General features: G+C 51.7%; 1 protein-coding gene across 4 annotated transcripts in view; it reads right to left on the reverse strand.

Annotated features, from left to right (window-relative positions):
* Positions 1 to 21,101, reverse strand: part of IGSF21 (immunoglobin superfamily member 21) — a 250,853-nt gene that overhangs the window by 94,321 nt on the left and 135,431 nt on the right. For all 4 annotated transcript variants that reach the window (XM_044996688.1, XM_044996689.1, XM_044996687.1 and 1 more), the window contains exon 3: positions 12,262 to 12,383. In XM_044996688.1, coding sequence (XP_044852623.1) covers positions 12,262 to 12,383 — 122 coding nt within the window. The remainder of the gene's footprint in view (positions 1 to 12,261; positions 12,384 to 21,101) is intronic.

Raw genomic sequence — 21,101 nt, forward strand, 5'->3', positions numbered from 1 at the left:
TGTGATCCATTCGAGCCAGGCCGACAAATGATCCTGCCAAAATTGTCATGCAGCCGAAGGATCCAGGTTTTTATGGGGGGCGGTGATTCAGAAAATGGGCTCTTTAACATCCTACGAAAACTGGTAATACACAACTTCACTGTGAAGGAGGAATGTTGCTGTTTGCCTCTGAAAAAGGCAAATGCGTGAAACTAGTTTTCCCACAAACAACCTCTGTTCCACGGTAATTCAGACAATTTGCACAAGCCATGCTGACAATTACGGATGCTTTTAAGTGCTTAGTATTGAGCCAGTGAATTTTCTGGCCGCAAATTCTATTAGTTCTACAATATACACAGAGAGCGGGAGAGAGAGATTGCCAAGTGAAGTTTCTTCTGGTGGAGAGAGATGCTGCGTTGACAGCTCTGGAGCTGGGGAATTTGTATTTCTATGTAATATGGGCGGCAACGGGGACTTGAATTCACTCCTTTGCTTTCTGGTGGCTGTGGCTGGGGGGAGGGGGGCGCGCGGAAAGGGAGCCTTGCGCTGCAGTGGTTCCAGTTCTGGATGGGAGCTGGGGTGGATGGGCCAGGAGGAGTCACTGGAGAGACAGCATGTCAGTCTAGAGGAAATGCAGGGCGTGGGGTTCAAGAGAGGACCCCAGTATGAAAACTGCCTGTGCTAGGCACTTTCCATCCCTCCTCTTCTCAGGGGATTGGTCCTGCTTTGAGCAGGGGGTTGGGCTAGATGACCTCCTGAGGTCCCTTCCAACCCTGAGATTCTATGATTCTTGGCCACTGGTTCCACTGTCGACACGATGCTGAAAGCATCCCAGCCTGCTTGGTAAATGGCCTGCATCTCAGCCATGAGGGACCCTGTTTCATTGCGTGAGAAACGTGTGTGGCCGTGAAGAGGGTTCCCTGCCCAGAGTGTATAATTAGCCCCGGGCGCCCTCGGGCTAAGCTTTTAAGTACCTTTCTGTAACTGGCAGCTTGGGAAACACCCAGGCTCTCTCTGTACCTGAAAGACTAGGATAGAAGGAGAAGTTATGCTTGAGGGCATGAGCTGAGAGCACACGCTGGGATGAGCAGGACTCTTCCTCCTGCAGTGCCCATGATAAAGCTTTACTCCGCTAGCTAAGAGGATGGCATGACAGTCACTGCCAGAAGCAGCTCTTAGCTGGCATCTCCTATTTTCCTAGGTAGGAAGGGATAGATGGTTGGGGATGGGGATTTGTGTGCTCACCCCTAGCAAAATAGGCCCACAAGGGAGGTGGAGAATTAGTGAGGCATTTCAGAAAGCTCTCTTGGCCTGTCACTGCTCTCTGCCATTTCCCTTCTTCCTCCAAACTCTGATGCACTGGCCAGAATCCACTGCCCCCAGCTTGTCTCTGAGCTGCAACGTGCCCTGGACTGGAACCTCTCACGGCCTGTTTTGCACAGGATAATTCAGTGCATTTTTGCAACTCCTTCAGTTCCGCACAGAGGGATCAGTTCACCACTCCAAGATAACTTCCGAGCCGCTGGGCCTCTGCCTCTCCTATCGCAGCATCAATTTCACGTCACTTTCCGAGGTGGCTAAATATAGATTTGTGCCTAACTTTAGCGGCTTCGCTTTCATAGATCCTAAAGCCAGAAGAAACGCCTCTGACCATCTTAGTCTCACCTGTATAACACAGACCATAGGACTTCCTGGAATCAATACCTGTTTGAACTAGAGCAGATCTTTTGGAAAAACCTCTGCTCTTGATTTACACGCTGCCAGCGATGGAAACCCCACCACACCTCTTAGTAAGGCATCCCAAGGGTTAATCAGCCTCACTGTTAAAAATACATGCCTTATTTTCAATCTGAATTGGTCTGAAAATGTGGACGTAAGCAATTTGTCCCAGACAACACAGCAAGTCCGTGGCAGAGTCAGGACAAAAACCCAGGCATTCTGCTTTAATGGCTAGCTCCCGCTGGCTCTCTCTATCCTGTATCGCTGTGTAAAACAGGGACTAAATATAGAGCAAAGCAAAAAGACAATGGTTTGGTAACCAAACCCCATTTGCATTCAGGAAAAAAAAATCTGTCAAGTCAGGGAATGTGTAATCAATTAGTAAAGCCTCAAAAACACTCTCAAAACAATAATTAGTCATGTCAGAAAATTCTACAGCAATCAAACCAGCAGATGAGCAGAACACACACTACTCAGGAAACCAAAATCCTAAACTATGGGAGGAAAAAACAGATTTCTTGGTGCATTTCTCTTGAGATCACAACTTCCACATTAACCAGGGCGATGCTGGAGTTGTCATGGTATATTAACCACTTCACTGCTGCCGCATGGGCTGGGCATAATGTATTGCCGGCAGGGACCCATGCGCAGGGCCGGCTCCAGGGTTTTTGCCACCCCAAGCTGCGAAAAAAAAAGCTGCGATCACGAGGGACCCACTGCCGAATTGCCGCCGAAGAGCTGGACGTGACACCCCCTTGCCCTTAGCCGCCCCAAGCACCAGCTTGCTCCGCTGGTGCCTGGAGCCGGCTCTGCCCATGGCTTGGCCGGCTTGTCAATGCCAGTGGTAAGTGTATTTAAGTGGGAGGCGATCCAGGTAGAGGAGTGCTTGCATCTGGCACTGTGCATCCAGGACTAGGGTGACCAGTCAGTAAATGTGAAAAATCGGGACAGAGGGTGGGGGGGTAATAGGCTATATAAGAAAAAGACCCCAAAATCGGGACGGTCCCTATAAAATTGGGACATCTGGTCACCCTATCCAGGAAACAGGGGAATACAGACTGGGGCACGCCCCTGGGTGAGGTGGCCGACCTAGCATACTTTTTGCTCTTTAACATAGATACCTACCCACTCCAGACCCTCAGCCAGCCTCTAGCGCAGTGCAGATCTAACCTTAACCCTATTCCTTCCTTGAGAGCCTCACCCAGCCTCCTCCACAGTGAAGAGTCTTTCACTGGCCTCTTTGCCAGCCAGGCAACCCAAGCAAGCTGCGGTCGTCCCTCCCGACCAGTGTTTGCTGAACACCGTCGAATAGTCCTGTGCTGAGCACTGGGATTTTCAGGTCCCACTTAAAGCCCAAGGAATGGGTTGGGAAAAACAAACCCGAAGCTGCCCCAGTCCTCGGGCACTGCTGCCACGGGTGCCACTCCGTCCGGTGGGCTGGAATCGCGGCTGCTGTGCAGATGTTCCCAGCCACGGGGCCTGGCTCTGCGACGTTCTGAGGGCTGAGCTGTGGCCAGGGGCCATCGGCCTGCCTTGTGAACAAAGCTGAGCGTCTCTGCTCTGCTCCAGAGACCATTCCTCTCCCAGCTTCCCCTTCCTTTAGCATAGTGAATCCGCCAGAGCAGGGAGAAGGAGCACGGCTGTGGGATGGTTGGCACCCCCCGGACATGCTGGGGAGAAGCAACCCCAAGCATGTTACAACTAACAAGAACCTGAGGCCAGTCCCAAAGGGAGCTCCCCGAGTGCCTCTCATTCTGCCAACTCCTTTCTCTACACACAGGTTTAGCCCCCAGGCAGCACCCTCTTCCAGCACACCTGCTCCTGGGTATTAACCAGGTCCCCGGGCAGCTAGCTGAAAACAAGGCATGTGTGTATGCACACGTGTGGGCACACGAATACATGCATAGGCACACACACACATGCCTGCATTCACACAAGAATGCCCATGTGTGCGTGTGCGTGCACTCACAAAAGCACCCGCACCGACATGGGTGCTCACACATACATGTGCGAGCAATGCGCCCAAGAATGCCCACACAAACAGGCCCACACACATGAACACAGCTCTGCATATGAGCACAGATGCACAAGAATGCATCCGCAGACATGTTCCATTGTTGTCTGCAGTGGTGTTGTAGCCGAGTTGGTCCCAGGATATTACAGAAACAAGGTGAAGGAGAGAATATCTTTTATTCACCAAACAAGGACACTCCACCAGAGAAGTATGTCACATTGTGGAACGGGCCAGCCAAAGACCCTGACAGAACCTGCTTCAATGTAGAAAGAAACCCCGCAGACCACACACCCCTCGTTGTCACCTACCACTCCACACTGGAGCCCCTCTAGGGTATCATTGAATAATTACAACCCAAACTCAACGGGGACCAGATCCTGAAAGCAATCTTTCCTGAACCCCCTCTTCTGGCCTTCAAACAACCCCCCAACGTCATCATTGGAAGCAAACTCCCCACAGACTAGGACACACCAACTCAAAGTGGCACCAGACCCTGCTGGAACACTAGATGCTCAACCTGCAGGCATATCTCCATTGCTGAGATGATAACTCCCCCCACAACACACCTTTGAAGCTCCATGGCTATCACATGGACACATGCCTATCACAACATGTGGAGTATCTTATCCAGAGACCTCAATGCCCCAACAGCAACTATGTGGATGAAACCAGACAATCACTACGCTCTCAAACAAACTCACACAGGAAAATGATAAGACAAAAACACTGCATCACTTTGGGGCGAACACTCTTCACAAAACAATCACTCGATATCTGACCTTTCAGTCCTCGTCCTCAATGGGAACCTCCACAGCACCTCCAAAAGACGAGCCCGGGAGGCTCCTAACACTCAAAATCATGGTCTTAATCAAGACACTGGATTTATGGATTATTAGGATAATCTGTAACCCACTAACCCAGTTTCTTGTCCTATGACTGCAGGAGTGTTAATGGGCCACTTCACCCTGAATGGTCCCTTGGAATATGTGCTAATTACTCATGCTAAACAATCTGTTGTGATACTCGGAGTACCTTTCCCAGACCTGGAGAAGAGCTCTGTGTAGTTCAAAAGGTTGTCTCCTGACCTTAAGAAGTTGGTCCAATAAAAAATATTACCTCACCCACCTTGTCTACACCCCCACCCCCCACACAAACACGCAAATAAAATCACATGTTTAAGTAACCAGCAGCAATCACCCTTGGGGAAGCAACAATACATTCCTGAGGATACAGGAGTGTTTTATTACCTAGTGTGCAGAAAACAAGAGTTGAAATATGTTTAGCCAATTCTAATTTTAAGAAATATTGCAAAACAACTAAATACTTTATCCTGGCCTTTTTAACTTAATTTAAGTCTCCCCCTGACATTTTTCAGGCCCTGGTTTTGTTTTTATAACGCTGGCCATAAAGCAAGCGTGTAATTAGTAATAAAGGTGACAGGCCTCGAAGTGATTTCTTGCTCGGAAGAGAAGCAAAGATGAGCTTTTCTGCCTTTATTTAATTTAATTTATTTATGTATTTTTGGCCTCGTTTCCTCAGTCTATTTTTGACAATAGTTTACGTAAATTCACCTCCCGCAGCTCCATCCCCAAATTATGGGATGGACACAGCCTCCAAGGACAAGACTGAGCCCTCTTGTTGTTAATGATCAGGTAATTAGATCCAGGGCTTATCACAGCTGCATTGAGTGGAGTCTAGCTGGAGCCCAGTAGCTTGGCAAAGTTCACCTCTCCCTCCTCTCTGAATGACCAGCACCACTAGGCAGAGTGTCCAGGTTTTCCCACCCCCCCGCCATCCAGCCCAGCTCTGTTCGGTGTATGAGATATGGACGCCTGCTCCAGGCGAGCTATATTTGATATCACAGGAGGGATTTTTTTTTAGGACTGGAAATCCGGGCATATTCCTTTTACTTCCCCCTTCCATGTATGCTCCTATGTACCCAGAAGCCTTTGCTCCTGGCAGCTCCTGCCTGACTGGGAAGGAGAACAGTGATCCAGGTAATGACCCCACTAGGGTGGCCAAATAGCAACTGTAAAAAAAATCAGGACAGGAGGTGGAGAGTAATAGGAGCCTATATAAGAAAAAGCCCCCAGAATCGGGACTGTCCCTATACAATCGGGACATCTGGTCACCCTAGACGCCACCAGCTTTTAAAGAACCAGGGTTCCCAGAGAATCCATACCAGGTTTCCCACCGAGCCCCGTTCATGCAGGGACAGGACTCGGGGAGTTTAGTCAGATGGGGTGCAGTGCTGACAGGCGCAGGGAAGCTCAGTCTCACCTATTGAGTCTTAAGGGCTTTGCGTTTGGAGCTCAACGCATTGTTGGGACGTGACAGCCGAGTCAACCCCAGCAACGCTGCTTTGCAGGGTGAGTCACCTGCAGACAGGCCAGTGCGAGAATGGGGCTGCTTGCCAGGAGTCTGTGCTGCCAGTGCATCCCCCTTTGGGCCCAGTAACCAGGGACGCGAGTCTGTTACAGCTGCAGGAAAGGTGCCCGGCTCTTTCGCTCAAGCGACAGCTGCATGCTCCTCGCTCCGGCGGTCCTTGGTTCCCTCTGTAGCAGTGGCCGTTACACACGCAGTGGCTTGTCCAGAGACAGCTCACAACTCATTAGTGAGCGTGTTGTGTGTCCTAATCTGTGCCTGATCCGCACAGGATGGGAGTCTGCACCAGCCCCGCTACAGACTCTTCAGCTCAAGCTACAGAGACTCACGGGGTTAGCTCTGCAGATCCCTGGTGCGGGCCAAGACGGTGGTGGTCACACATGGAGCCTTGGACAGGAAAAGATTCCAAATGTCAAGGCTGCAGCTGAGCCTGGAGCCCATGGGGGGAGGTGGAGGCTGCCATGGAGTGTGGGGGAGTCAAGGCCCTGCACCCCCGGCTTCCTGCGATTTTGATTCTGAGCCAGCCAGTAAAACAGAGGTTTATTTAGACGACAGGAACACAGTCCAGAACAGGTCTTGCTGGTACAGACAACAGGACCCCCTTTAGTTAGGTCCATCTGGGGGCCTCAGGGAGGCCACAGCCCTGTTGGTCGGGTCACCCCTCTCTTTCCCAGCCAGCTCCAGACTGAAACTCCCTCCAGCCTCTCACTCAGCCTCCCCCTAGCTCCTCCCCCAGCCTTTGTGTCCTTTGTCCAGTTTCCGGGCAGAGGTGTCACCTGGCCTCCAACCCCCTTCCTGGGGTCTCAGGTTACATGCTCAGGTACGCTCCCTTCCGCAAGGCAGGCCATCCCAAACTCCCCTGCAACCTTCCCAGGTCAATACTCCCCACTCGGCATTCACATCACACAGCAAGAACATTCCCACTTCGTCACAGAGGCGGAGGACATCCTGGTGCCTGCCATCCGCCAGGCTGGAACTTGGAAGGGTCCTACATCAGAGTGCACCCCCAGAACAGCTTAACTAGGGGGGTCCTGGCCTGCAGGGGAAGGGCACTAATGGCATGGACAGACCAGAGCCCCCGCGCTCAGGCGAAGGCAGAGCGGAAGGAGCAGCTCCAGAGCCCCAGGATTTTGTCTATATTACCCACAATCCCCTGGAAGAGAACACTGCGCACAAAAATCAAGCAGAGCTGAAAAACACAATAGTGTCTGATTAGGAGTCCAAGGCCAGGCTTTAAAAATAGGGAAACAAGCGAGAGGTAATTAATTAGCGGCTCCTCTCTCCTTTTACGAGTGTGTTACAAAGAAAATGACTCGCAGCAAGGAGTGAACAAGAAAGGGCAAGGGATGCAGGAGAAAAAGAAAGAAAGAGGAGACAGCGTAGTGAAAAGGTTGGCTGCTAAAGGGGAGATATAAAGAGGTGAAGGGAGAGAAAGAAAGAAACGAGGAAGAAGTAAAGGCGGGTGGAAAGGGGGCCAAACGAGAGAGAGAAAAAGGACGCCAAAAAGAAAGAGGCGCATTAGGAAGAAAATTTCTTTTCAGTATTTGGGGAATTGATGTGAAATTGATGTAACCAGAGCAGGCGAATTTAGGTGATTTTTGTTTCCATTCAGTGGGCAATTAGGTGGCCTGGCCTCCCAACACTTTCCTCTCCCTCCTGGAAAACCACTTCCATTCTCCAGCAAGGAGCCGTACAAATCGAAAAGCAAAGCTCTTTTTAAACGGGGAGGCCCGTGCAGGTGCCTTTCTCTCCGGGGAATGGCTGAATGGCTGCTAGTGTCCTAACAAACTGCTGAGCAAGAGGCTTTAATTGTCAACAGTCTGTCGCGCGGTACCTTCCCTTGGAGACCTGTGCAGAAACATTATCTGGAACACTAACTGCTGAGCGCGCGTGCGTGCGTGCACGAGCGGTGGGGTGGGGGGAGAATCTATCAGCCACATGGCCACAGCGCCCCTAGTTCTATATAAAGCCCTAATGGGATCACATTGAAAGTACAGTACTGTGAGCAATTCAGCAGTCACCTTATCAGCGGAAGAACGTTTGTGAGAATCAAAGGGACAGGTCAGGCCGACCAAATGATTCAGGTCTATGTGGGGTGAGTTATGAATAGGGATCGGTTACCACGTAGCTGCCCTGGCTTAGGAAAAAAGGCACTGGTGCATTTTGGGATGGAGACAAAACAGGGCGTTTCATGCTACAATGAGTAATTAAAATAATTAGCTGTGACTAATTAAAAAATGGTTTGACAAGGCAGCATGGCCTAGTGGGTAGGGTCCTGGCCTGGACTCAGAATGCCCAGGGTTCTATCCCTGACCTGCCACTGACCCGGAGCAAGTCACTTCCTGCCTCAGTTTCCCCCTCCTATTCCCTGTCTATCTCGTCTGTTTAGCCTGAAAGCTCTTCAGACCAGGGACTGTACATGTGGCACGTAGCCCTGATCACAGTTACCGCTCTCTAGGCATTGACACAGATTCTGGGCAAAATTTCCAAAAGCACCTAAGTGACTTAGGAGCACTAAGTCCCATTGACTTTTAATGAGTCTTTTAGGCTCCTAAGTGCCTGTGCCACTTTTCAAAATGGGCCTTGGGCCTTGTCGACAGTACAAATGCCTTGCTGGTATAGCTGCACTGGTGGAGGACCCTAGTGTAGACGCAGCTGATGTCAAGAGGAACTTTCTGCTGGCACAGGAACACCAACAGAAGCCCTCTTCTGCTGGCATAGCTGCAGATACGCTGTTTGTTTTTTGCCAGCATAGCTTGTCAGCTAGGGGTGGGGGTGAGCTTTTTACACCCCTGACCAACACAGCTATGCCAACAAAACCTTGTCATGTAAACCTGGCATGACTCTTAAATCACGTAGGTGCTTTTGAGCATGTTCAACCAGCTGTCCTTGGAAGCCCATGGAGCTATGCCAATTGACAGCCCCTGAGGATCTAGCCTAGGTCATCATAACTAAGTCAAGCAGCAGCTCCAGACACAAAAGGCTACCTGAAAATACAGGACAAACAGGCAAAGGAGAAACAATCAGGTGGAGCTCTTTGGACAATTTTATGCAGGAAGGATGGGGATTCTGTCTACATTACAGGTGGTTAGGGTCCCAAGCGCCTCAAGCCGTTGCTAATTTCCAGGGAGATGCTCAGGCTATACTGGATGCTTTCTCCGCCTTTAAATGGCCCTGGCTTTCCTGCCCCAAAGGGCTACAGGCAGGGAGAAGCTATCAGAGTACGCACCGTTCTCCCCCACATCTTGCCTCTGAAAATTGCACCGTTCCTGCTGTCATGCGTTCTGGTAATCTTCCTCGCCTCGCTCTCTCCCTCTCCCAGTGCAAGAGGGGATGAAGCGTTGACAGCTGTGATGCCGGGATTTTTCTCTTGCTTGAAATGCATTAATTTGTAAATATCTTCATTTATATGTAAATGTGGCGTTCTTATCCCTGACGTCCTGCCGCCAATCTAGCAAAAGCACCAGCAGCCCTTGCCTCCAACTTGATTCCTCTTCGTATAATGGTTGGGTTGTTGGCTTCCTCCCCCCTCTCCCTTCTCTTAATTTTAGTTTAAAAGCTTTCTTCCTCTCCAACGCCTCCCTCCCCCCTGCTCTTTGGATGAGCGCAGGTAGGAAAGAACCAATGTACCAACATATCACGTCTTGACATGTCCCTCAAAAGCAGCTGCTCTCGTTTCGCTAAAAAGCAGCCTCGCAGACTTTCAGCTGTCGTGAGACAAAGTCCTAGCATCCACGTTTCCAATCAGCCTTTGCAAAGATCGGCAGATTCTCAGAACTGGGTCAGGAGAGACAATGCAGAGAAAGGGAGGAAGATGGGAGGTGCCACAACGGAACTGGCAAGGGGGTAGAGAACAGGCAACATTCTCGCTCCCGCTCATCACAGTCTTTGTCATGAGGATGAACATCATGATTTACAACGCATGGTTGGCTCGTTGGCCATGCTTTGCGCTTTGATTGGCTTCCAGTACGCCTCTTCCTTCGGGGTTCTCCAGGCGATGACAGTGGAACGGGCACAGAAAAGGTCAGAGTGACTGAGCGTCCTGATTTCAGTTGCAGTCCTTGGAGACATTAACATGCTCAACATGGGCTCCAGAGAGGAGATCCCCTGGATACGAGCCTCCAATTCCCAGCACCAGGGCCGCCTGAGTGCGGAATGCTACCGTTCTGACCCAGTAACATTCCAGCCCCGGGGCACTGCTGTAAGTGACCGTGCAAGGGGCTGGTCAGTGAAGAATCAGGCCCCAGGAGGCCAACACAAACTCATGAGATTCCACCCTGGGCCTCAGAGGGTGGAGTTCACACTGTGGTCATGGCCTTGGGGACGAGCAACAAACAGAACGGAACTTTGCTGGAGAATGGAATGGCCCATCTCAGACTTCAGACAGACACAGGAATGTTTTACGTAACCTTGATCCCAGCCTCTGAGGCCTCTTAGGTACTGGAGGGCCCTCTGCTGCCTCAGGGTGACCCAGACCGTGGCTGACTCTAGAAGTATGGGAAGCCCACAACTGTATATGGGGGGCCCCACCCATTGAACTATCCAAGTATTCATCTATGGCCCTGCAAACCTCAAAATATGGAGCTGAAGCCTAGGTACATCCAGACCAGGCCTGGATGCCTTCCTTCGGGCTCTGAAATGGTACCTGGAATGCTCCAGAGCCCACCGCTTTCTGCGGCAGGCAGAATTTCACTGGGAGTCACCACAGATGCAGCGGGGCTCAAAGTTCATCTTTTGGGGAGGGGGTGGGGGAGCGCTAGATTCCTGGATAGTGTCCCAGTGAGGAAGAGGCGAGGCCCACGGGTGATCACGGAGGTTGCATCAACGTGGATGAGGTTGCTGCCCATCAGGATCTTGCCTGTCTCCTCTGCCCAGCTGCCTGATTGGGCCCCAGAACCTTGCATGTGCGTTAGGCCTGTCTTCCCTGGCGTGCAAATCGCTCTGGGGCTAAGGCAGGAGATAGGCACCTAGAAGGCGGCAGCAGTGCACGTGGTCAGAGGCAGAAACAGTGGCACCGAGGGAACTTTTACTGCAAACACACAGGCGCTGAGTGAATTTCTGAGCCTACAGGGTTTGGTGGTCGTTTTGTGAATTGCAGTGGGAGCCTAAACCCGGCACTTAGGTGCCTAAGCCTGGACATAGGTGTGTAAGTCTGAAGTGTAGATATGTAAATACTTTTGTGAATCTAGGCCAGAGTCACAGAGCTGAAGGCCAGAAGGGACCACACCAGAGCCTCTCGTCTGACCTCTAGCATATCACAGGCCCTCACCACCCAGCCACCCCCACCTCACGCCCCACCACCAGAATGAGACCAAAGTATGCAGCCCTCAGGAGACTCAACAGTTGTGTGCCACAGGCAGAGAACAGGAGGGACCGAGGTGCACCAGTGCCTGAGGTCCCTGCAATGACGAAGCATTGATTGGGGATTGGTCCTGCTTTGAGCAGGGGGTTGGACTAGATACCTCCTGAGGTCCCTTCCAACCCTGATATTCTATGAAGTGAGATACACCCAGATGATCTGAGCAAGTGACCCACACCCCACATTGCAGAGGAAGGCAAAAAAAAAACAAAACCATGGCTCTTGCCAATCTGACCTAGGGGAAAATTCCTTCCTGCCCCCACCTCTGACAATCACTTAGACCCAAGTACTGAGTATCTGGGACAATGCCCACTTCTGGTACTTCTATTGAATGTGCGTCAGGTATTGCATCAATATTTGGGGGTGCTGGGTCTCTTTTAGGTTGTCTAGGGTGGAATTAGGGTTCTGAACCCCCCTAGACTTTGGAGGCCTCTCTCTCCAGATCTCAGTCCAAAGGCAGCAGTTCGGACCTATTTCTGGAAATGATTCAGCTATTTCCTGTTCCACACCTCTGGATTATAGCCTACACTCGCTGGACGTTAGCTGTCTGTATCAGTATCAGCCCTGGGCCGAGAGAGTAAATACATCACAGAGAGTACAATATATATGTCGCACTTGTCCCAAAAATGAGTGGTCTGTGCATGCTTTGCCTCATGGTAGGTTTGCACAGTTCAGACCAGGATGAAGACACACAATCTCCCCCCACCCCCAAATGTTTTAACCCAGTAGACTCCCCTGAAATTGCTCTCTCATATAACTTAGGGAAGTTCAGAGCACCCTCTTCCGTGGAGGTGGAATGGCTTACCGCACTGTGGACTGGTACACCAAGTCCTCTCTCTTGCGATAATTCTCCATGTGCGAGTAGTTGGTGGAGAACATGGCGTCAAAGGTGAAGATCTTCTGTTTGATGGTACCACCATCTGTTACCTGCCAAGGACACACACGTGTATAAGAATTTGATAGCTTGGCTTGCCCTAAATGGGCAGACAGAGCAGCAGCATCGTACATCTTACATTTGATTCAGAGATGGGTCCAAGCTACTGAGGTCAGAGCCAAACTCCCTCAGGATTTATGAGGGGTTCAGATCTGGCATCTCCATTTGGCTCCGTCTCTACGTTTGATGCACAAGCTTTCAGGCTAAAGGAGGGGTGGCTTTTTTATTTGTTAATCATGATCCCTCTGGGGACAAAGAGACCAATCTAGCTCAAATCCCTGCATCACAAAAACAGACGTTTCCCCAGCACACCGCTCTGCATGGGGCCATGGGCTTTCCCAGGTGGTGAAGAAAGACCTGGAGCCTCCTCCTTCACAATGAATGGAAGTGACCTCTGTTGGTCAGTGAGAGTTACATAGAAAATAGACAACCAGGGGCTGGTTCCCATAGCTTGCGAGCCCCACGCCATCTGCCCCATGCTGCCTCTGCATCCCTCGCTGATAATAAAGCACAGCAGCCAGCAAACCCACACTCTCCTGCCAAGTTTAGAGGGGTTCCAATCCAGAAGTTGCTGGCCAACCTGTTACAGTGACAGAGACCCGAGTTTGAGGGTGTTTAGATCCAGGAGGTTGGTACCGGACCTGTCTCCAGTAATTGTTTATCACAATAGAAGAGCGCCCATCCAATGCTCCAGGTGCCCTCAGACAGACAGACACGTCACTTACCCCAAGATCCAATGGAATCACTTAGCAAGAACAGAAACGTAACACAAACTAATCTACCTCCTCACACAATCCCCCAAACCGTAGACCACGATTACTGAGCCCTACCCAATGCCCAGCTCCTCCCAGAGAAGGAAGGACGATCCAATGGTTAGCATAGTAGCCTCACTTTTAGGACACCTAAGTCCAATTGCCAGCACAGCCACAGACTCCCTGCGTGACTGTGGGTAAGTCTCTCTGGGCCTCAGTACCCCACCATAGTATGGGCATAACTGCACTTCTCTGCCACCCAAGGGTGCTGGGACACTGACTCTGTTAGAGATTGTGAGGGGCTCAGATGCTCTTGCCATAGGAGCTAGATAAGGACCTTAGCTAGAAGACAGGAAAGGTGAAAACCTTGAAGGTGTCTCCCCCCCTTCATCTTTTCTGTTCGCTTTTAAATTTTTATTTCCTTTCCCCACAAATGATTAAAAAAAATGCCCCACTCATCTGCTAGGCTGTTATCTCTGCAAAGCTCCCTGCTATCCCATCATAAGAGCAGGGGCCTTTTCTCTGGCTTCATTTTCTCTGACTCCTATCTCCAGCTAGCTGGTCTGGATTTTCTCGTTAAAGGAATCTTATTGTATAAGGCGGGTGGGGATTAAGTTGCCCTGTCATCTCCGTTCCCCCACCTCCACTCCATTCTCTGTAAAGCTTCCAGATTTATAACGCCCCCCCCAACACACACACACACACACACACACTTTTTGTGGTTAAGGCTGTTCAAAAACAAATTAGCACAAAATTTTTAAAAAAGTAAACGGGAGAGAGAGAGAGAGAACAAAAAATAATCCAGCGGAAAGGATAAAATAAAAGAAAGAAACTTTGATCCACTATTCCCACAGTTGGCTTTTGAGGTCTGGCAGTGGGGCTGTGATTCCTGCAGACTGCTGGAGGGTCCAGGAGCTCGCCTGCGCCGTGCTGGTACCGTAAGAAACAGGCCAGGGCTTTCAAAGCCTTCTTAAGCGCACACGCCTTAGAGCCACTGAAATGACTTAGCCCGCCATGTGGCTGCATTTTACCGCTTGTCTCAGCAGCTTCCTGATAAAAATCGAACCCTGAACACTCTGCAAGGGACCTGGCTGCGTGCGGACGGAGATGATGCCTCTTGAGTAGCAGCCCTGGGTCAAAATGCTACCCTGAGTGAGGGGTATCACAAAGGAGCTCCCTGATTTTCTCTTCACCTTGTAGCCACTGTCCCCACTGGCTGTCACCCCACCTACATCACCGGCTGCGATGAGAACATAAGAACGGCCGTACTGGGTCACACCAATAGTCCATCCAGCCCAGTGTCCTGTCATCCGACAGTGGCTAGTGCCAGGTGCCCCAGAGGGAATGACCAGAGCAGGGAATCATCACGTGATCCATCCCCTGTTGCCCATTCCCAGCCTCTGGCAAACAGAGGCTAGGGACACCATCCCTGCCCAGCTTGGCTAATAGCATGAATTTATCTAGTTCTTTTTTAACCCTGTTATAGTCTTGGTCTTCACAACAGCCTCTGGCAAAGAGTTCCACAGGTTGTCTGTGCATTGTGCGAAGAAATATCTCCTTTTGTTTGTCTTAAACCTGCTGCCTGTTCATTTCATATGGTGACCCCTAGTTCTTGTGTTAGGAGAGGGAAGGGGCAAGGATGAAACGTAGGGGAGAGAAAGTCCATATGTCCTGTGGCTCAGCAAGCAATGGGGACCCTAGCTCTCCACAGGCAAGGAGAGATTTGTGGTGCAAGAACCCAATGCTGCTGCGAATAAAAGGTGGATCTATGTCCTTTAACCACAAAGGGGGTCTGTCACGTATGTGGCTCCTTTCTGTACATCTCAGCAAGATGCACTAATGGGTGTCCACTGCAAGACTTTAAAATTCCACTAAAGTTTCCACTAGCTCTTCCATTTCCCCTTAGAGCTTGTATTTCTCACCTAGCCCATCTGAAAATTAGGACCCGAGATCCAAACACTTTGTGAATATCAGGAATCCAGCTTCGGGTCCGATCCATTTGGCATCCATAGCCCCGAGGCGATATGAATTTCACAACAGGTGTTCATCTCTGAAACAGGCCCAATCACCACGCAGCTCCCGGATGCTGCGCTGTTCAAGATCTGGATCCAAATTGTGCATGTCGGGCTCGTATCTATTTAAAACAAAGGAGTAAACGTGCTAAGGGAATAAAGCGCTCCTGGCACCTTGAAGCTATTTCAGAGTCATTCAGCGGCGTATATGGGAACTGCTTGCACAAACGGAGCCAATAAAATCCAGGAGCAGCACTTTGCAAATACACGGGAGAAGGAGTCAGCCATGTACATTACAGAGAACGACGTTATCAATACAAAGCTACTGCCACAGAGCAGTGTTGGGAGTCCGGCTATGCTGCCTCAAGGCATTTTGCAGCAAGGGCTTTGCCTGCGTGGCAAATATGTTTCGCTCTTAATCGTGCAAAGGCTGCATAGCAAACAGCGGCAGGTCTGCGGTCTGTAATTCAGCTCAGATGCCGGGCAGCGTTTGCCTTGCAGTGAGGGTTAGGACTTCCTGGAGTGGATTGACAGTGGCTCAGGTTGATTTAGAGTCCAACGCGGGAGCTGGGCAGCCTATTTTGGCCGGAACTTCCCCCCCTGCACACACACACACACACCAAAAATGCAGATTTAGTTCAACCAACACATTTTGCAGATTTGTGTCAAATTGTTTGTCAGAACCTCCCCCCTGAAAAAATTCAGTTTGGAACATTTCTTTTCAGTAGGGAGAGAGGGGAGAGAGAGAGGAAGAAAAAGCTCAAAAATAAGGAAACATTTTGTTTTAGGTCAAATGAAACATTTCTTTTGACACGAAATCTCCCGCCTCCCCACCCCACAACTTTTTGGTTCACTGAAAATTCCAAAACAATTTTGTGTGTGTGGGGGGTCAACCCCAAACGAATCTTTGGTTTTGATTTTTCAGAACAAAGCCATCAGTTATTCACACAGCTCTGCCCCACACCAGGCTCCCAGCCCTTTCCTGTGATTGTTCTCCCAGCCCACAGCTCGGACGGGAGAATAAAAATGATCAGGGTCGAAAGCGCTGGTGCCCCTAATGGCAGGAGCAATGACTAGACCGCCAGACAAGGAGTTTACAGACATGAGAGCAAAGGGATGGCCACACCACCGCACTCACTCTCACTCACCCATGCCCGTCACCCCAATCGGGGTATGGGCCGCCAACCACAGATCGCAGCAACAGACTAAAACCACAGGGAGACGCTTGTTGGGAATTTGAGGAAGGGGCTAGGAGGTGATCAGGATGCTCTGGATGTCAATAAATGCACCGATAATGCTTACGATCAATGTGCAGAAGAGCGGCAGTAAAATTCCATTTTAGACTCTGCCCAAGCACATGCCTGGGTGCTTCAGAAGAAGGCAGCCCCATCTATCTCCCATAATGCAGCTAGCAATCCCAATTGCTATAGCGGAGGGGAAACCTGACCCCTACAGGCAATCGACTGTGCCCTGAAGCCTGAGATTTGATTGTCCTTATCTTGTAGGGTTGGGTACTAAATGCTCATAAAACATTTCAAGTTCATCCTAAAAATAATCCATATCCTGCTTTTTGGTTTTGTTTTAACTCCAGCTGCAGCTTGCTGAGTCAAAATCCTGCGGCTGTGAATTCCATCCATCAACGACACAGCCTCTCTTCGTTTTACACTGTGCACCGTGTTTGGGCTCGGGGCAGGAAAGAGGCTTCGAAGAGGAAAAAGCGACACAGGAAGGCACTTGCACGTTGGGCTTTCCGCTTGCATCTGCCTTTCTCCTCCTGCCAGGTACGGCTCCTTTATCTTGCTCTTAAAAATGCAGCCTGCACTACCATTCCTATCTCAAATTTCACTCCATTTTTTTTTTATTACACAGAGGAGGAAAAAAGCTGTCAGTAAAACTGTCTCTTCAAATTTATTTGCCTAGGCTGAGGCTTTTATTACAAAGAAAATACATACTCACACATACACAAGATAAAGAACTGCAAAAAGAATTATCCAAGCCATAAATCTCCGGCTCTTTGGGGTTGGAGGGGATGTTTTCAAGGATACGTGCCATTTACCCTGCCCATTTCTTTTTTTGGACCAAGCCAATGAACCTGCTCTGGACCAGCGATAAAGTTTTACAGTCAAGAAGCTAGTGGCAGCTCTTTCGTTGAGTATCACTGTGGGGTTTCAAGTCATTGGGATTATTTTGCGGATACAGACTAACACGGCTGCTACTCTGAAACCAGAGATAAACCAGTGTCTGCACATGCGCGTCTCTGCAGGCCTTATTTCAGGCATAAATCCACCCCCAGCCCGCCCCTTTTGCCCTTCCCCTGTTGGGCTGTGCATGTCTCAGAGTCCTCTAGTGACATCACGGAGGCCTGTTAAAATTAATGGGAAACTTTCCACTTGGTTTCCGGGAGCTCTGGATCAGGGCTTCCATGCGCCGATTCACCAAGCGACTTAAGCACCAGCACACGGATAATCCCATTGATTTCCACAGGTGAGTCCCAGGAGAATGCGGCCTGGACTTCAGTGGAACTACCCATGTGCTTGGAATTAGCCACGTGCTTACGCACCGTAACAAGCCAGCCGGCGCCATTGTGGAGACTGTCCCTTCACCCAGGCTCAGCTGCGGGCAACCAATCTAGGCTGGCAGTGGAGGGCACAGGTTACCTAGCCTGTCCAGCTGCCAGTAGAGGGCTCCATCATGCCAAGGCAACGGAGGCTGGAATTAATTCTGTATTGCTGTTCCTAAAGGAACAGACAATGCAGAGTGCAGGGCGGTCAGTGACGTACAGCTCCTCTACGCACGCTTCACGGGACCCCCAAGAGAATTCGGGACTTGTGCAATTTTACAAGTTGGCAAAGCTGCCAGCCCAGCCCAGCCCAAACCAGACAATCCTACACGGCCCTAACGTCTTCAGGTGGGGTGGGGTGGGGTGGTCACAGTAATAAAATAGGAGAAGACATGCATGAAGTGGGAGAGGACTGAAGAGGAGGAGGAGGAGGAGTTAGGGGAGGCTGATGTGGGGCAGACCTAGGAGAGAGCCAGAGGCTGAAGGGTGAGGGGGGGCAGCAGGTTGGAAGCCTCATAGGGCTGGGAGCTGGCTAGAGAGGGGAGGGCAGAGAGCCGCGGGCTGGGGGCTGGCTGGGCACGGGAGGGTGCATAGCAAGTGGGCAGGGGATAGCAGGGGAAGGGAGGGGCTGGGAGGGTGGGGAGCAGGTGGGCTGGGGGCTGGCGGGTGAATAGCCGGCGGGCTGGGGGTGGGAGGGGAGTGGAGTGGAGGGGGGGGGTAGCAGGCGGGCTGCGGGCAGATAACCGGCAGGCTGGGGGTGGGAGAAGAGGGGAGGCCAGGGGAGCATGGGTAGCCGGCAGGCTCTGTCTGGGTATTTACCCCCTTTATTTCTGTCAAGCCCAATGCTGGGAACCCCGCCAGCGTTTGCCCCTGCGCTCCCCAGAGCCCCCTCCCAAGGAAAGGGGTGTCACCCACACTCACAGCAATGCCCAGCAATGCCTGGTGTGGGGGAGAACTGGGCTGGAAATACTCTCCCCATAACTCCCTGTAGCCCCAGAAGTGCAGTGCCAGCTCCGGGCTTTCCCGAAGTGTGGGGCAGCTCAGATGGGGGGAGCGGGGGCAGTTTCCAGCCCAGCTCTGGCTCCAAGTTACAACATATGCAAAGCTCGTCACGAGAAGGACTGTGGGTAACAAACACCCAAGGGAGGGGGGGTCGATTTACACCTAGACAGTTAGCTGGGCTGGGACTCAGGTGACCCGGGTTCAATTCCTGCCTCTGCTACAGACTCCCGGGGGGTGGGGGACTGTCGGCTTGTCTCCTTGGGGAAGCCGAGAGGAAGGGACTCAGGGCAGTGAGTCTCAGAGCCCAGGTCAGCCAACTCGGGCCCAGGCAGACGTTCCTGCTCGGGCTGGAGCCAGGCTCTGAGACGCTGCAACCGGGAACGTCCACACAGCCACATTCAGCCTCCTGGTGCCAGTCCTGCGAGCCAGGCTCGGGCTCCCTGCGTCGGGTTCTCTTCTGAATGTGCCTCGGGGTCCGCTTCGGGCAGGATTTCTTGTAGGTACAATGCTGCAAGATCATCCCTGCTGGCCACCTCCAGCGCACAGTGCAGGACGTCAGAGGTGAATTGCAGTCTCACAACCTAGGCGCCCAAGCACCCATGGGAGCCTCCCGCCACTCAGCCGGCAGTCACCACTCTGAGCCTGCGGGTAATGCTCTCGGTTAGAGCAGCTCTCGATACAATTCCCAGCTCTGCCACAGGCTCCCTGGGTGACCCTGAGCTAGTCCCTTCGGTCCAGATCCGCAAAACTATTGAGGCAGCAAACTTCTATTGATCTTACTGAAACTTAGAAGCCTAAATAGCTTATGTGGCCCTGGGCCTGAGTCTCTCAGTCCCCCCCCATCTGTACAATGGGGGTAATTATCCTCCCTTCTCCCACCTCTTGTCTCCTTGGGTAGCTCTTTGGGGCTGGGGCTGTCTTACCCTGTGTTTGTACAGCATCTAGCACAACATTTGGCGCCTATCCCCAGCTAAAGCCTCTAGGTGCTATTGAGCAATATATAGTCCGAATGAAGCACGAGACTCCCTGAGAGCACCCGGAGCCCTCTCCAGCCCTGCGACGGTACAGCCAGAGCGCTGAGTACCTCTCCCACAGCCAGCAGTGAACTCTCCTCTTGTTTATTCTCCCCTAATACAGTTGTATTTGCCAAGAAGGGAGCTGGCAGTGTTTCTACCATGGCTTTAGCTGCCCACTGTTGTGCAGTTAACGGGTGGAACATTGGATTTTCCAGCACGTCACACTGCGCGCCGGGGGGGATGATCGGGAAGCTAGCGCCGAATCCTGGGCACCTTCCCTTGCGCCTTGACGCTTGGTTCCCTCTTTAGACATCAGAGCAGCTGTTGGTTCTTCCGGTGGCCTCGCCCTGCCAACCCCCACCTCACTGGGCATGCGCACAGCTTGGAGAGGCCCGGTTGTAGGAGACGTGAATCCGGTTTGCCGAACGAGGCCGTGGCATCCTTTGCCGTTAATACACTCGCTTGCCCCTTCCGGCAGGCAAACTTTGGCCACACGCGTGTGCTGTCGATGGCCCCAGAGCCGCTGCGCGTCCCACTGGGTGCTGAGAATCTAAATAGATACGACGGACGAAGGGCGGGGTGTGAAACGACTCGCCCAACGTCACCCGCAGCCAGGAATAGAAGCCAGGTCTCTCGACTCCTCCATCAGCGTCCCACTCACTAGGCCGGGCTACTACTTGGGGTTCCGGTGAATGCCAAATTCAGCAAAACTCACAGAGGGCAGGAGGGGGCCCCCGCACCCCCCAACGAGGCCTGCCGGAAGCCCGGCTTCCCAAACCGCAGGACTCTGTGCAGCACCAATCGTGATCCCAGTTGGTATCATCCACAGGTGGCTCTATCTTCTCTCCCAGCACTGGGCCACATGGTGCGGGAGCAGGACAAGTATCTTCCTCCTCCTCCCCTGCTGTATTGGATACGGGAGTGAGGACAGAGGGATGGGGTACAGGAGCTAAATCTCCTGTTGCTGTCTCCCCTAGTTACACTGGGAAGAGGAGGAGGAAATGCCAGTTGTGGAAACAGCACTGGAGCCCTGATCCCCTGGTGCCCATACGTAATGAGGTGTTTGGGGGCACTGCAGGCCGCGGGGAAGGCGGCAGCTTGCAGCATCTCCCATTCACCGGGATCTACAGCACTGCTTGCGGAGCTACATCTGATTCTGCAGTTCATCTCCCTTTGGAGAACTCTCCAAGCAGAACGGTGTCATGCAGGATATGACAACGAAAGCAAACACCAGTCTAAGAGCCGGAGCTGGCCCTTGACCTCCTGTGTGATTCGCATGACAGGCCAATCAGTATATTCTGCATCCTCCGGCCAGCATTTCCAGGCTGCAACGCTGCAGCGGCGGTGAGCCCCCAGTGTGTGAACCCCA

Source organism: Mauremys mutica, chromosome 21 (assembly GCF_020497125.1).
Source record: "Mauremys mutica isolate MM-2020 ecotype Southern chromosome 21, ASM2049712v1, whole genome shotgun sequence".
NCBI classification, from domain to species: Eukaryota; Metazoa; Chordata; order Testudines; family Geoemydidae; genus Mauremys; species Mauremys mutica.